This window comes from Cuculus canorus, chromosome 17 (assembly GCF_017976375.1).
Source record: "Cuculus canorus isolate bCucCan1 chromosome 17, bCucCan1.pri, whole genome shotgun sequence".
NCBI lineage: Eukaryota > Metazoa > Chordata > Aves > Cuculiformes > Cuculidae > Cuculus > Cuculus canorus.
The window spans coordinates 8,307,610-8,323,516 of NC_071417.1; the positions used below are offsets into that span (position 1 = coordinate 8,307,610).

Below are 15,907 nucleotides of genomic sequence, written 5' to 3' on the forward strand. Positions count from 1 at the left end.
CACAGCCGCGCACTCGTGTCGGATCATGTGACTGATCATGTGACCAGAGCGCCCGGATGCGACCAGTGATCAGATCACGTGACCGATGCTCGCGCCTATCCGGAAGCGCCGGGCGCGTTGCTGGATCATGTGACGCGGTCATGTGACCGGCGGCCGCGGAAGTGGCGGCGGCTCCTGCCGCTCTCAGCCGGTGTCCCCACGCCCATGGCCCGGCCCGCCGCGCCGGAGCCCGCCTCAACGCCATGGTGAGCCCCCTGCCTCCCCCGCACCGGCCTTGCTGCTGCGCGTTTAGAGCCACGGAGTGGTTTGGGCTGGAAGAGACCTTAAACCCTGCTCAGTGCCACCCCCTGCCATGGGCAGGGACACCTCCCACTGGATCAGGGGCTCCAAGCTCCATCCAACCTGGCCTGGAACACCTCCAGGGATGGGCAGCCACCACTGGGCAACCTGGGCCAGGACCTCCCCACCCTCACAGCAAAACATTGTTTCCTAAGAGCTCATCTAATCTCCCCTCTTTCAGCTCAAAACCATTCCCTCTCATCCTATCCCTACCCTCTCTGTCCAAGAGCCCCTCCTCAGGTTTCCTGGAGCCCCTTTCAGTACTGGAAGCTGCCGTAAGGTCTCCCGAGAGTCTTCTCTCCAGATTGAATAACCCCAACTCTTTCAACCTGTCCTTCATTCAACAGTTCCATATCCTTCTTATTTTGGGGATTCCACAACTGAACATAGGACTCCACGTAGGCTGTTGGTTCTGGTGAGGAAATGCTTCCTCTCAACCCCTGTGCAGGAGCCTAGAGGCAGGGAGCAGTGCCCCCAGTGCTGGGGCTACCAGGCTCCATTTCTCTGTGGTGAACCAGTCCAGGGATGAAGTGAGCCTGTACAAAGTGGAATTCAGCCTCTTTTACATCACCAGATAGGCACTTGCGCTCATCAGTTTCACCTCTTGAGTGGCCTTCTGCCTTGTTTCAGACCTTGTTTGTAGTGATGGGATGAAGGGAAACAGTTTTAAGCTGAAAGAAGGGTGATTTAAATGAGATCTTGGGAATAAATGTTTTCCTGTGAGCGTGGGGAGGCCCAGGTTGCCCAGGCAAGTGGTGGCTGCCCCATCCCTGGAGGTGTTCAAGGCTAGGTTGGATGGAGCTTGGAGCCCCTGATCCAGTGGGAGGTGTCCCTGCCCATTGCAGGGGGTGAAACAGGATGGACTTTGAGGTCCCTTCCAACCCAAACCATTCCATAACTCTATGACTTCTCTTTCTTCTGGGAAGGTCTTGTGTGCGAATCTTGTAATGAGCCCCTTCCTAGAAGGAGCAGATAAAAAGCATTATAAGTGCATACATCTTTGACAGGAAGAGCTGAGTAACATCGCAGTGTAGGCTGCCTTCTTCAGGAAGCCTCCCTCTTGCACTCCCGGAGGTCTGTGGTCTGCAGGCAGCAGTGCAATTAGAGCAGCCAGCCATGGGAGCAGCTTGGACTGCATGTGGTTCATGCTTAATGATAGTGATTCCTTGTGCTCAGGGTAAGAGAATGTCTCGCGAGTCTGATTCTCCTTCCTCATTTCTTAGCTGCAGGGTTATAGAATCTACCTAAACCCGCTAAATTGGTCAAATTTAATAGCATTTTTAGTGCTGTTTTCATGTCTAAACTTGTTGTGATTGTGCAGAACAATGTCTCTTTTCCTTTGCAATAGCTTCTTTATTGCTCTACCTGAAATAATAGAAAGAAGAGGGAGAGGCGTAACAGTTTTTGAACATGCAATCATTAATCATTTCTACCTGCTTTTTTTTAGGTGGAATTACTTTTTCCTTTATGATGGTTCAAAGGTTAAGGAAGAAGGAGATCCTACAAGTGCTGGGATTTGCTACTTTTATCCTTCTCAGGTAATGTCTGCCTTTATTTTGGTCCCTGTAGAGGAGTCAGTGCTGATAATTCTGGTTGAGGGCTGGCCAGGCTTCCCGGTAGAGCTCTGAGGTTAGTTCCTGTTTAGTGTACACAAAGGCTTTGAGAAAACTAATGCAGCTAAAACCCAGCAGAGTGGAGCAGTGCTGAACCAGGCAGGGTGCTTGGAAATCCTTGGGCATGGGAGGCTAGGCATGGTGGAGTTGGCCTCTGCTCCTTCACTGTGGATTCTGGTTGTCTAGCAGAGTCAGAGTCTGTTCTGGTGATGGGAATAAATGCATGTGTGGGATAAAAGTGCCCCTAAATAAGCTCGAGCCCCTTGCACTGCCTTAAAGAAGCAATCCAGTTATTTTTTTTTCCCCAGAAATTTGTCTGTGCTACTGCATTTCATTGAGGTTGGAAAAAACCTTTAAGCTCATCCAGTCCCAACTGTCAGCCCAACCCCACTGTGCCTACTACATCGTGTCCTGAAGTGCCACATCTACACATTTTTTGAAACCTTTCAGGGATGGAGACTCCACCACTGCCCTGGGCAGCCTCTGCCAGTGCTTCACTACTTTTTTGGTGAAGATTTTTTTTCTAATACCTGGTATAAACTTGCCCTGGTACAACTTCAGGCCATTTCCTCTCATCCTGTCTCTTGTTACTTGGGAGAAGAGCCGAGCACTCGCCTCACTGTGACCTCCTTTCAGGAGCTGCAGAGAGCAATGAGGTCTCCCCTCAGTCTCCTCTTCTCCAGACTAAACAACCCCAGGTCCCTCAGCTGCTCCCAGAACCCCTGGGCTCCAAACCCTTCCCCAGCTCAGTTGCCAATCGTTGGACACACTCTAGCCCTTCAATGTCCTTCTTGTACTGAGGGGCCCCAAACTGAGCACACTTGATTTATAATTGAATTGAACTTAAAATCAGCTTTTATTTATACCTGAATACACTACTGTTTGGTTTTGAGGTCTTTCTTCCCCTCTTTCCTTGACAGACTCTCCCCGACCAGCAGGAACTGCTGTGTGGACAGATTGCTGGAGTGGTGCACTGCCTGACCGAGATTTCTGGAGTTCCTCCAAGTCTTATTCGCCTGAGGAAGCTCAAGTTTGCAGTTGTAGTGGATGGAGACTACCTGTGGGTGAGTTCAGGAGATCTGGAAGCAGTCGCACAGCAGAAACAACGAGAGAGTCTGAGCCGCTGTATCCAACAAAGAGGGCTGTTTTTCTTCAGGGCGTGGGCTGCACACAGTCAGACCTGGGGAGACTGAGGGCTGGGGCTTATGCACAACTTTTCATTGCAAGGTTACTTAAATTTTGGTCGTGGCAGCCTACACAGTGTGTCATGCAGTGCTCCAGGCTTGGGGAAGAGCAGCTGGAAAGCTGCCTGGCAGAGAAGGGCCTGGGGGTGTTGGTTGACAGTGACTAAGCAGGAGCCAGCAGTGGCCTAGGTGGCCAAAAAGGCCACCAGTGTCCCGGCTTGTATCAGAAACAGGGTGGCCAGCAGGAGCAGGGAAGGGATTGTGCCCCCATCCTTGGCATTGGGGAGGCCGCACCTTGAATCCTGGATTCAGTGCTGGGCCCCTCACTACAAGAAGGGCGCTGAGGGGCTGGGAACAGAGCTGGGGAAGGGGCTGGAGCCCAGGGGTTATGAGGAGTGGCTGAGGGACCTGGGGCTGTTTAGCCTGGAGAAGAGACTGAGAAGAGACCTCATTGCTCTCTACAACTCCCTGAAAGGAGGTTGGAGCGAGGTGGGTGCTGGGCTTTCAAGTGACAGGGAATAGGATGAGAGGGAATGGTCTCAAGTTGCGCTAGCATAGGTTCAGATTGGACATCAGGAAAAATTTCATCACCAAAAGGGTTCTCAGTCCCTGGCAAAGGCTGCCAGGGAAGTGGTGAAGTCCCCATCGCTGGAGGATTTTAAAAGATGGGTGGATGAGGTGCTCAGGGATCTGGTTTAGGTGTGGACAGGGACAGTTGGACTCAATGATCTCAAAGGTCTTTTGCAATTAAATGGCAGGCACTTCAGCCATTCTGTAAAAAGGTTCACATCCCTCATTTGTGTGTCCACAGCCAACGATGTGCCTGGCAATGGCTGTAAAGCGCCGAGCTCTGTTATTTGTATCCGTGGGTCAGTGGCAATGGTTGGAAACAGGATTCCTTGTGCTGCAGTATAGGACTCGGTCTCACCATTCTTTTCTTCTAACGCTTGATATTCCCTGCTGTCAATAGATGTGTAGTATAGAGAGAGGCGTGTGACAAAAATGCCCCAAACCATACCCTGGAAACTGGGCTGATACCAGTCAGACCTGTTTAATTGGCAGTGCTGTTCAGGCTCTCCAGGCTCTCTCCAAGGAAAGAAGGCCTGGTGCTTCTGTTTCCCTTAGCAACTAGAAAACTGAATGAAGCATCTTTATCACTGTAAATAACAAGTTAATTAGAGTATTAGTTTCAGGAAACCGTTCTCAGCTATTAGAGCACTGAGCTAGGTCATGTAATGTGGGAAGGGAGTGTCTCTAAAGCGCTGGGTTTCTGATATCATTTATTTATCCTGTCTGTGCCAGGGTTCTTCTGTATGTGTTTCTGAATTTCCTTTTCATATGACTTGTGAATCCGGGGGTTGCTTCCTGCCACTGAGCTGCTTGCACGCCTTTGACACTCATCTGAAAGCGATAAGAGTTGTTCTCACCTGCTGTGCCTGGGTTTTCTCAGTAAACATTCTTCATTCATGTCTTTCCATATTGCAGGTTCTGGGCTGTGCGGTCGAGCTCCCTGATGTCAGCTGTCGACGGTTTCTGGAGCAGCTGATCAGCCTCTTCACCTTCTACAATGGACCTGTGCACCGTGCGTACATGGTAATTAAAAACCAGCAGCCGGGATGTTTCTGTGTGGGAGGAGATCTTAAACACTTCCCAGACTGGCCAAGTTGTGCCCAGGCCCACATGCGTTGGCGTATTCCCTCACACTCTCTTCCTGCTTGCAAGGCTCACAGCAAAATCAGAGAGCAAAGAACTGGGACCTGGGAAAGTGTACAGGCCCATCATACAACCATTAAGTTTGTAAAAGACCTTTAAGATCACCCAGTTATCAGCCCAACCCCACCGTGCCTGCTAAACCATCCCTCTAGTTGCACTGAGGAGGTGTGGGTATCTACTGGAAGTTCCCTACGTGTTCAGTCTAAAGCAGTTTGCTCTCCATATCCTCTTCCTTCTTATCCTCACAAGATTTGCTGCTTGCAGGTACTGTCCCAGATCGATTGCATCCAGCCATCCCGAATGCATCAAGGCCTGTGCAGTGATGGCTGTGTCCGTTTTCGTTGTCTGCAGGCATTTTCTCAGGAGGAACTGAGTAGGCAGTGGGACAGATATATTGAACACATCCAGAAAAACACCAGTGACCTGCACAAGATTTTCAATTCTCTCTGGAATCTGGACAAAACCAAGGTAAAAGCCTGTCCTCTAGCTCCAGAGATGCCTTAGTACCAACACTTTTGTGTTTGTTTGCTGCTGTGAGCATTTTCCAGGGTTCTCTGACCTAGCTTGTGGTTCTCCTTGCTTAGGTGGACCCTCTGCTTTTACTGAAAGCAACTCTCATCTTGCAGACTTGCCAGCGGTCTCCCCATGTCTTGGCAGGCTGCATCCTCTACAAAGGCTTGTAAGTAACCAGATGTTGCCCAAAGGGTTAACCTGCACGTTAAATCTGCCCCTTCCCAGGCTGTGATCCCAAAGCACATCCAGAAGCTATGCACGAAGGGCTTGGTTTTGGCAGGAAGGTTAATGCTTCAGGCAAGGTAGAATCGTAGAATCGTAGAATCGTTAAAGTTGAAAAAGACCTCTGAGGTCATCCAGTGCAACACCCCCATGCCTGTCTGATGGCACATTTCTGATAATGAAGGATAGATGGTTGCGTTTGTTTATCAATAAGAGAAACGGAAGCTTAAAGAAGTTCAGCGTTTGGGTTTCAGTAGTAGTTTGCTGTCTTTGATATCCAACAGGATGTTAAGACTGAACTTAGGCTTTTTAGGTGGAAGTCACCAAGAAAATAAAAGACATGAATATTATTCATTCCCCTTAGCGCTCTCTTTGCAGTCTTGCAAATACAGGGCTCTTATGTCTGAATGTATGATTATGTTTTTTACTGTCTTGGTGGCCAGGATCATGGTCTGTGCTGGTAGCAAGAGTGCAAAAGAATGATCAGATTGCTCCAAGCCCCATCCAACTTAGTCTGAACACCTCCAGGGGTGGGGCAGCCACGATGTCTCTGGATTGCCCTCACAGTAAATATTTCTTCCTAATATCTATTCTGTGAACTCTGAATCTTTCTACAGCACTGCAGAGGGCTTTGTACTTGAGTTAAGCTTCTCTTTCTGCAGAGTCTTTTGGAGAATCTCCATAATGTGGATCTCAACAAGATGTAAATGGGAAGAACAAGAATACCTTTGGAAGCCCTGTCTGAGGGGCCTGTGCTGCAGTACTTTCAGTGCTAGTCTTTCCAAATCTTCTCAACCACTCGTAGCTCTTCATGGGGTAGCAGAAAGCCTGGATTGGTCAAAGCTGCAGAGGCCCAGCTGCCATAAGAGTAGTCTATCTTGGGTCTTGACTCAGCAAAACCAGATTTGTTGACCAAAAGCAAACGCCAGCAAATGGTTTGCCTGAGTTTGGAGTGAAACTGACCCCAAGAAAAGAAGAAAACGAGAGTCCTGATGGTCCCTCAGTTTGTGTTTCTGCTGTGTGTGGGATACTAGCTCCAGCCCATGTCTGGGGCTGGCAGGACTGAGAGAGGTGGGTGTGGTGGAACCCTAGAGACTGCCCCAGAGACAGCCTGGCTGTGAAATGGGGCCCTATGGGCTCTGTCTGTCCTGATGCACTGGACGATGTGAGTCTCTGAGCATCAGGAAACAATGCTCTGCTCATGGATGACTTTGTTTCGTCCCTTCAGCATTGTGAGCACGCAGCTGCCACCTCCTCTCACTGCCAAAGTTCTCCTCCAAGGCAATGAGTCTCCAGGCCAGGTATGTTGCTAACCACATTCCCTGCATGCAGATCACCCCTTGTAAGGCTGTGGGCCGGAAGCTCTTGTCACGTAGATCTTCCATGCGCTGTAACTGGGAAGGACTAAAACTGATGATGATAATAGAAGTTTTTATTAGCTATGACTGAGTAAAGTTTCAAGACCTCTGTGCTAGGGATTAGCTTTTTATTCAGTCTTTAAATTACTGAATTCATGAGTTCTCATCCTTGTGACGTGTCAATTAGCTTTTTACCGAAGTTTAGTGCTAAATATGCAAAATAAATGTCTGAAAGAGACAGAGATGTCAATTCCTTTTGCCATTAAAACCTGTCAAAAGTAATTATTTATGTGGTGCAAGGTCTTCTACAAAAAAAGCCACCAAGATCCAGATATGAAGAAGGCCTCTGCTCTTACTCTGATTCACTGAACCAAGTTTTTGGGCCCTGAGTAGGCAGGAATGGCCCATTGTGGCATTTGTCCTTGCTTTCAGGTGTATTTTGGTTCTTGGGACTTTGAGGACTACCTAAGGAACGAATCACCGCCCAGCATGGTGAACCAGCCACAGCAACTGCTGAAGGGGATGGTCTGGGGTCTGCTGTAGTCACAGGGAGGCTGAGGAGGCTGGAAGAGCTGCCCTGGTGGCACTGATGGCAAGTGTTGAGTCACGCCACAGAGCTGATTCTTGGCTTTTCTTTCAGAGTGAGCCTGGAGGTGAGGAGCAGCGGGAGCCTGGTGAGCATCCAGCTGCAGAGTACTGGTTGCCAAGTGCACAGCAGCAGCATATGGGCAACCATCTGGGGTTGCATCTTCTGCAGTGAGAGCATGGGCTCTTTCTCTGGGTTTCACGTCAGAGCTCTTGCTGGATGCAGGAGTTTATCCCACGGGGTGTTCCTGCCACTAGTCAGCATGTGCCAGTGGGTGTTATGTCATCAGAACTAGTTCCTTCCTTTGGCTAAGCAAAAGAGTTTGCTCTTTTGGGTTTAATTGTCATTTCTGCAGATTCCCAATGTGCCTGCTTTCATCCCAGTTACCCATGAGCCTACTTAGCCACTGACTGAGCCCTGGAAACAGATGGCTGATGCTTTCAGTCCAAACCTTCAGTCATCGTTTTTAAGCATTGGTTTATAGATAGTCTGCCAGGGTGGTTAGAAGAAAACGTTAAAGAGAGAATTTAATTGTGTGAGGTATTAAGTGTAGGAGGAAGATGGGAAAATGCTGCTTAGTCAGACGTGGTTGGTTTTTCATGGCCCAGGGTACAGGATGATAGCTTGCCTTCTCCTCCTCCTTTGGGCTGATGGAGTCTGGCTTCTCTTCTTTATGCTGGGCTGTGTTAATTTAATCCTCAAACCTCCATTGCTCTTGCAGATTCTCCCTTGCCGCAGGGTGTCCGTGTCATCCCTGTATTCCTAACAGAAGATGAAGTCTCGGTGCTCCGAGACTTTCCAGTGGAGTGGATGACTAGGTGAGAGATCAATCTGATGCTTAGAGAGTCTTTTGCAGCAAGGGAGCTAACCCGTGGCACTGCATCCTCGCTGGCCATTGTTACTGCTCTCTCTGATAGTCACTCAGACTCTGTCATCTTGGCTGTTCAAGCTGCCTGAGGTCTTTCAGTCTGGATAGAATTTATGCTGTCTTTATCTCTGTTGTGAAGCAGTCCAAGGCAGGAGTGTTTTCCAAGACTAACTGTGTCCTTCTGTTTCTCAGCTCACAGCGCCACTTAAAGCCTTTGTGCTTTCTGAATAAGGGAGCGATGCTCCCAGGAGCCTGCAGTGTGAGAGGCCCATGCTTTTCATCTGTGTTAGACTTTAACCCATCCTCTTCTGAGATCGATGCTCTTTGTAGCAGAGAATAGATCAGCTATTAAACACTACTAAGAGGTGGTAGAATTATTAGGCAAGTAATAGCTCCAAATAGGTCCTAGTTTAATTAGTTTTTTTTTCTCCTGCCAGGTCATCTGTGTCCCCAGCAAGCCCTAGAGGAGAGAAGAATGCTCTCTACTCCCAGGTAGTTTCAGAATCAACAGGAGTTCAGGAAAACGAAGACCTGAATAACATCTCTGTGCAGGAAGTCCCTCAGCAAGCTTCAAGCACAGCTGCACCAGAAGTTGCTGTGCAATCGGAAAGCCTTGCAAACACCGATCTTTTGAAGGGCTTCCCCGAAACAGAAGAAAAAGCATCCTTCCCATCAGAGAGAGACATGAAACAGCTGCCAAGCCCATCCACCCTCCATGCAGCTGAAGATGCTGAAACTACAGGTCCGTATCTGGAAGGCCTTTGCTTTCCCAGCCCTAACACCCAGACGCAGGAGAGTCAGAGCATGGGGAAATGCCTTGTGGACTCTGATGTTGAGCAACACAGTTTCCAAAGTTACGCAGCCAGTGGCAGTCCAGCTATTTGCTCTCCTACCCAAGAGTTGAGCAGAAGGAAGGCAAGTGAACAAGGGACTCTTAGCCAAAATAGCATCTCTGAAGAAAGCAACGGTGCAGCTGGTGCCATTATGCAGGGTTTGGATTGTCTGGCCACTGCTGTACAGTCAGAGCTCCAAAGCAAGAGTCGGCTGCCAGCTGGAGAGGTTCAGGAGAGTCTGCCCAGTCACCCAGCAGAGAACGCACACTGTCCTAGGAGCGAGGAAAGTGACTGGCTGCCTCAGGAGGACAGTCTGGGAGCCCGGGAATCAGGCAAACAATGCAAACCAGTTAAGATGTGCTTGTACGTTCACTGCATTAAGGGGCTTGTGCTGTCCCTGCTGGCTGAAGATCCCCTCCGAGAGAACCAGAGCTCCATTGAAGATGTGGTAAGTAGGAAAGCTCTTCCACACCTATAGATGCGGTCACTGCTGGATGGGGACGACAAGGGTTACAACTGAAAAGCGAGCATTTTATTGCACTTCCCATCTCTTCTTCACCTCTTCTGTGTTGTGCAAGGCAAAGCCGTTTGGCTGCAGGTTCATCACCACAACCAAAGCTATGTGGGAGGCTGTTTGCAAACGTCAGGCAGCGAACCTGAGAGGTGAGAGCGTTGTCTCACAGACAACTCCTGTCTCCTGTTGTCTGTCGGTGCCAGCACTGGAGCAGAACGTGTAGGTGTGACCGTCAGACAGCCCTGCACACTGCCAAAGGCCAGGGCTGCATTTGGGATTTGTGGGAAACCGCAAGAGTGTTGTAGTGATTTTGGTGAGCCAAGGTTTGTTCTCTGTTTAACCTCTGCTTTTCCTCACTCTGGAAGCTCAGAGAGACATGTCTGGCAGCAAGTCCCTGAGGTGTCTCCTTTCTAGGTGAAAGTCTGGCTGTCTGCGTCCCCAGCCTGCTCTCCCTGGCACTGTGCTCCAGGGCTGGAAGCGAAGGGAGCCATTTGGATGCTCGGAATAGGTGCTGTACCAGAGCTTTCCCAAATGAGGCTGCTGCGAGACTTGCTTTGGTGCACAGGCGCCCCTGCCAAGCATTGTGGTGCCACTAATGGGGCTGCGGGGGAAGGATGCGCTGGCCCCCAGTGTTTCCCGGTGAAGCATTAGTCTGTAGAGCTGCTGCCTGGCCTCTGCCTCTCTACCAGGGAGCTGAGTCAAAGCTGCAGAGCCCTCTTTGATATTCCAGTTGCCATAGGAACAACCTAATTCCTTTAACCGCCAGACTGGAAGGTGCAGGGAAGCTCAGACTGATGCTGGCTCCTAGCATTAACAGAGCCTCAAGGTTACTCCTTTTCTTTCTAAGCTCTGGGATGTGGAGGTTGTGTCTGTGACCACCCTGATGCCACCTCCGTTCAGCACAGGAGGACTGGTGTGTGCAGGAAGGGGTTGCTGCAAAGACAGCAGAGGCCAGGAGATGCAGCCTTGGCCTTTTGCACCAGGCGTGGCCGATTGCTGTGTCCTTTTTTGGCTCATTTTGAACAGGCAGCTGTACAACATCTCCTGCTCTACCACATCATCTCCATCAAGGGCGAAAGGGAGAGATACAGAGATACAGTGTGTGTTATCTCTTAGGAGAGATGCCCTGTGTGTCCCATCATCCTCGGAGAAAGAGCACTGTTCGAGGAGGTAGAGCCAGGCTCTGCTGCTGGTGTCATGGTGAATTTGAGGTGTAACCTCAGCTTGTCTGTTCCTTTGTTTATCTGTGGGTTAAAAATGACCCTCAGATCTCAGGGATGTCAAAGCTGAGTTGTAATTAATGTTTCTTGAATGCTTTGAGGCCCCTGAATGGCACCAAAGAAGGGTAAAATATGCTACTTGTGCTGCTGAGAGCATCGGGCAGTCCCACTCATCCCTGTGAGAGGGTGGTTTCCAATCCAGGCTTTCCCTGCAGAGCAGGAGACTTTGGAGGCTTTTGGGCTCGCTTCCCACTGCTCTTTAGGTCTTATCCCTTCATTTCCCTGTGCAGAAAAGAAAATCTGTTCTGTGAGCAAGGGGGTCAAGGGTAGGGCAGGCACTGCCATCCTGCTGAATAGAGGCTTGATCCTTTCTGTGGCGGAGGAAAGCACACAGCAGGCTGGGGGATTAGGGAGTTAATCTTCCCAGCAGTGCCGGGGGGCCCTCAGCCCTGCCTGAGCTCTGCCTGCTGCCTGGGAGCCTCAGTGCGGCCAGGGCTGCTGGGCTCCTCACAGTCCAGTTGGGAAGGCAGCCTGGCCAGACACTCTGTGCAGAGGCTGGGCACCTGTTGGAAGATTTCCTCGTGTTTAGAAGGTGCTGCAGGAAACATCAGACAGTTAAATCCAGCCCAAGCATGTAAAGCTTCATCCTAGGTTGTACTGCCTGCCTGCTCTAATAAGGGCTGGTAAGTGAAGGAATATTCCTTGCTGTGGCTAAAAGCCATGGTCAGGATGTAAAATTGAGCCCTGGAGAGTAATGTTTGATGGTAAATTAATGGAATCTTGCGTTTTCCTGTAATTAATAGCATCAGGTGGTTTAATGGCTTATTTTCAGGTTGGAGTGCCCTTTACTGAGTCCCAGTGTCGCTGACTTGTGAGCTGGGACTCATCTCCTTTCCTCTGTATCTGAGTTTCCCAGCTGTGCCTGGGCAGCAGTGCATGGAGGGGTCCAGTCCCTTTGGCATTGACCTCGGTCACTCAGGCTCCCTCCACTCCCTCCTTGGAAGTCCAGGCAAACTGGGCATCAGCTCTCACACTTGGCTTTTTTTTTTGCCCTGTCTGCAGTACCACAGCAGTCTGGCTTCTCTGAATGGCCTCGAGGTTCATCTGAGGGAGACGCTGCCCAAAGACTCTTCTTCTTCAGTCAAGACAACTTACAGCTTCACTCACTATGACTGCGTTCAGAACGTACTCACAGGTAAGCCTTCATCTTCTGGAACAGCAGCCATGTCAGATTGGGGAATAAGGAGGAGAACAGGGTTTATGGTAACCCTTTCTCATGTTTCATGCATCTTCTCAGAAGCATTGTTTACTATAACTCTTACAAAATACCCTGGATATAAGGCCCTGTTGAGGAAGCTTTGTCTTTTGTGAGTTTATAACCTGCTGAAGGCTTGTTGATCGCTTTATTTGGATGAGAACCAGAGGCTGCTGCGAGATGAAGCAGTTGCCAAGGTTGCTTTGCTCAGAAAGGTGTTGCTTGGGGTTTTGTTAAGGGCTAGGTCTGAGGACAGGGCTTGACATCCTCTTCAAACGTGCCCTTCCTCATGACTTTATTCACCCTGCTGTGATGCCTTTTGTCCTGCAGTACAGCAGTGTTTGTCAGTCTTTTCTGGGTATGAGAGGCAGGAATTTGGAACAGGTGGCAGCCAGCAGTTTGGAGGCTGCTGTCCTGGATTGATGGGTAGACCATCGACATGCAGAAAGCCCCATATATTGCTCCAGTTCATTCTACTGTTTCCCTTTTTCTGGTGGCCTCACAGGCAGTGTCCCATCTCTTTCACAGCTTAGAAGTGCTTTAGGGAAAGAGAGAAACCCCAGTGATTTAGTTAAGCCATATCTTAGGCCTTATTGTCGCTCCTCTGATATGTGTGCATGCGGAGGGGTTACACCAGGCTAGTGGCTGAGCACGCTGCGAGCTGCTGACTAATTTAATTGAGGTCACACTGGGGTTTAGTGTGTCTCTGTTCTGTAGATACTCAGGGCCTGTGGGAGAGGCTTTTTCCTGCTCAGCAAAAGGGGGCACACTCCTCTGCAGAGCAGGCTTTTAACCCACACCCTTTACTCCTGTCCTGCAGCCAACCTACCCCCCACCCTTGGCCCCCTGGATCGGCAGTTCCTGAGAGCCGCTACGCTAATCCACTCTGACTTCAGCCACCTTCCAACTGCTTCAGAAATCTTAATCAGGTAAGGTGTGCTTAGAACTCCCTCCTCTTCCAGGCACAGGAGTGCTGTGGGGCACACAGAACAGGCAGAAGGGGGGAGCCCCTTTTCTAAGGCTGGCTGAGGTTTGGCAGGATTTTAATCACACTGAGGTCATTAACCAAGGGTCAATCGAGTGTCCTTATTCCTTGAAGTTTGCTCTTAAGATGTAGGCTACTTCATATTCTGCCTATAGTGTGATCTGGGCATTGAGACGCTAGAATGGAACCAAGGCGAGTGAATGAAGATATAATGCTAGAATATTGCCAGTTCCTGGCACCATAAGGTTCTAAGACACAGTTTTAAATATAGCTGTTCCTAATAAATTTGTGTCTCGGCTGGGAGCCAAAAGCACCCAGAATTGGCAACCTAGATTTTGTTTTCTTGCATAGCTTATTGGGTTGGAAACACACTGTAATGTGCGTGACAAACTCAATTGTAATGCACCAAGCAAGATGGTCTTATCACAGCCACGGCTAAAGCTGATCTTGTTGCTACAGCATTCCCCCCCGCGTTTCTGGAGCTGATCTTGGGGAGGATGGTTTTGTTGTGAGTGCACAGAGATTCTGCTTGCCTGGCTGTGCTTGTTTGTCCAAAACATGATGAAATAAAGATGCTCCTGGGATTACACTGTTTCACTTCGCTGACACAGCTTGCCAAGGGAATGTGAATCATACACTTCAGTGCTGGAGAATTCCTTGTTTAGCATTAGTTGGACTGGCTCCTTAAATCTTGTGCCGGCTAAGCTGGCGTAGTCTGTGCTGCCCCCAAAAAAGCAACTCCATGTGTGAATCAGACTGAGTAACACGATGACTAAAACTGCTTTCCTTTATGGAAAGTTGTCACGGGAGGGTGTCAGCAAACATATCAGTTGCTGCTTTCCTCTGTCAGGGAGGAATGTAGAGTCCTTTGCTTTGCTCCCTGCCAGCCATCTCGCAGGTAAATAAAAGTGGTGGCTTTTTAATCAACAACTTGAGCCTTAATGTTTACAATACCTGACTGGCGTCCAAGCTGTGTCACATACAGACTTGTGTTGTTCCTTCTGTGAGGGTGCTGTGCTGCGATTTGAAGCAGTGCACCCTAGAACGGGTGTTAGGAGTATTGAACTACCAGCTCTTGATACACTGGGCTGGCCATGTGCCTGGGTGCTGATGCTATTGAGCAGGTCCCCGAGGATAAGACATACAATGCTTTCCCTTTTAGGATGCCAGGACCCTTGAAAAGGAGGGTCTAGTTGTCTGTGGCCTTCTGGCCATACATTAGAGGGGTTTGGTGCCCAGTTTAGCTCTGTGTTCCCTTGCTCTGCTGAGAGAGACCTGAAAGTCACTCTGTTGAGCTGGATGCCACAAGCATCCAATGCCCAGCCTGGTGAATTGAAGGGGATCTTGCACAAATCTGTAAATTCTGACCACTGCCTTCTCTCCTGCCCTGCTAGGAATGCCTCCACAGCTGTGTATGCCTGTCGGAACCCCATCCAGGAAACCTACTTCCAGCAGCTGGGTGCTCCACTCCGCAACTCAGGTGTTCCCAACCCTCATGACAGTGCGTTCAGCTTGCCAAGCAAGGCCAAGCAAAAGCTGCTGAAGCATGGAGTGAACCTGCTTTGAACAGATGCAGGGAGGCAACGTCCATGCTGAGAGTGAGTTCCTCTCCATAAGTGACTTCTCAAAGCCATTTATTCCATCAGAGGCACAAGGCTCTGTGCTAAGCCTATGGGCTCTCCAGCCTGCCTTGCCCTGAGAACAGGGCTCTCTTACTGCCCTGTTCCTGCAGCACATTTTGTTGTTAGCACTTACCAAAGACTGAAGAGAGAAAATAGCTGTGTTGGGATGCTTGGTTTACATTGTCTGTGGAACTATTCGTGGTGCTCTGCCACCACAGGCAGAGTCTCCTTGAGTGCCTTAACGTAAAGTAAAACATATTCTTGCTCTAAGCTACACAGCCACCAGGCTGCTGGGCAGTACTGGCATTCAGAGATATTAGTCAGACACTGCATCTGCCTGGAGTTCTGTGCCTACGCTTGCCCTGGTCAGACTTGGGCTTTATTTATACCTCTTAATCTATACAAACGATCCCCTGCCACGACATAATGCTTTACCTTGATTAACAGAGCTTGCATGTTCTCAGACTAACTGGAATAGAACAAGTGCTGCAAAACTCATAATCCTCCTCCAGGAGTTGTCAGGAGGGTTTTGTACTGGATCTGCGAGATCCTTGTCCCTTCATGCGTGCCTGATGGGGGATTGTGCAGCATGGCGCTGCCTTCCCTGGTGCCCACCAACGCCACTGTAACCTGCAGCCTCTCACACGGGCTGTGGAGGTGGTGGCATGGATGCACTGCACCTCCTGCCAGCTCCTAAGCTTCTGCTTCCTCCCTTCCCTCTTGTTTCAGGACCTTGTTTTGCCTTCTTGATCTAACTGCTCAATTTGTTTTCGCTGCATTGATGGAAAGGGCAAGTGGGAGCCCCTTAAGCTAATGGGACCAAAGAGGCTTTGTAGCCCCTGGGCAGCTCTTCCCTTTCTGCTAGAACAGATGACGTGTCCCCTCTCAGCACTGGCTGGGGGCTGAGCAGTGATGACAGCTTAGACCTGAGTGAGGGACACCTGTGTCCGACTGTGCTGTAGGTTTCAAAGCCTGCTGCTGTTATACACACATCACTGTGACAATAAAAGAGTCTCCAAGGCTCATCCAAATGCTCTATGTCAGCAGCCACAGTCCAACGCACTTCTTCTTGTCTCGTTTGT

The 15,907-nt window shown here is 49.7% G+C and overlaps 1 protein-coding gene across 1 annotated transcript; it reads left to right on the top strand.

The window, feature by feature from the left end:
- The first annotated feature begins 107 nt into the window (after window positions 1-107).
- HPS4 (HPS4 biogenesis of lysosomal organelles complex 3 subunit 2) lies at window positions 108-15,857 on the top strand. Its single transcript, XM_054082396.1, has 13 exons — window positions 108-245; window positions 1,787-1,877; window positions 2,873-3,016; window positions 4,622-4,729; window positions 5,201-5,317; window positions 5,434-5,528; window positions 6,813-6,885; window positions 7,583-7,616; window positions 8,250-8,346; window positions 8,834-9,677; window positions 12,026-12,158; window positions 13,039-13,147; window positions 14,598-15,857. Exons 1-13 carry the CDS (start codon window positions 205-207, stop codon window positions 14,767-14,769), a joined length of 2,058 nt encoding a protein of 685 aa, XP_053938371.1. The 5' UTR covers window positions 108-204; the 3' UTR covers window positions 14,770-15,857.
- The last annotated feature ends 50 nt before the right edge of the window (window positions 15,858-15,907 follow it).

Excerpts from the sequence above, each read along its gene's own strand:
- HPS4 (XM_054082396.1), top strand. The coding sequence starts at position 205 with ATGGCCCGGCCCGCCGCGCCGGAGCCCGCCTCAACGCCATG. Across the intron at positions 6,886-7,582 it reads GCAATGAGTCTCCAGGCCAG|AGTGAGCCTGGAGGTGAGGA; the intron begins GTATGTTGCTAA and ends CTTTTCTTTCAG. Across the intron at positions 13,148-14,597 it reads GCTTCAGAAATCTTAATCAG|GAATGCCTCCACAGCTGTGT; the intron begins GTAAGGTGTGCT and ends CTGCCCTGCTAG.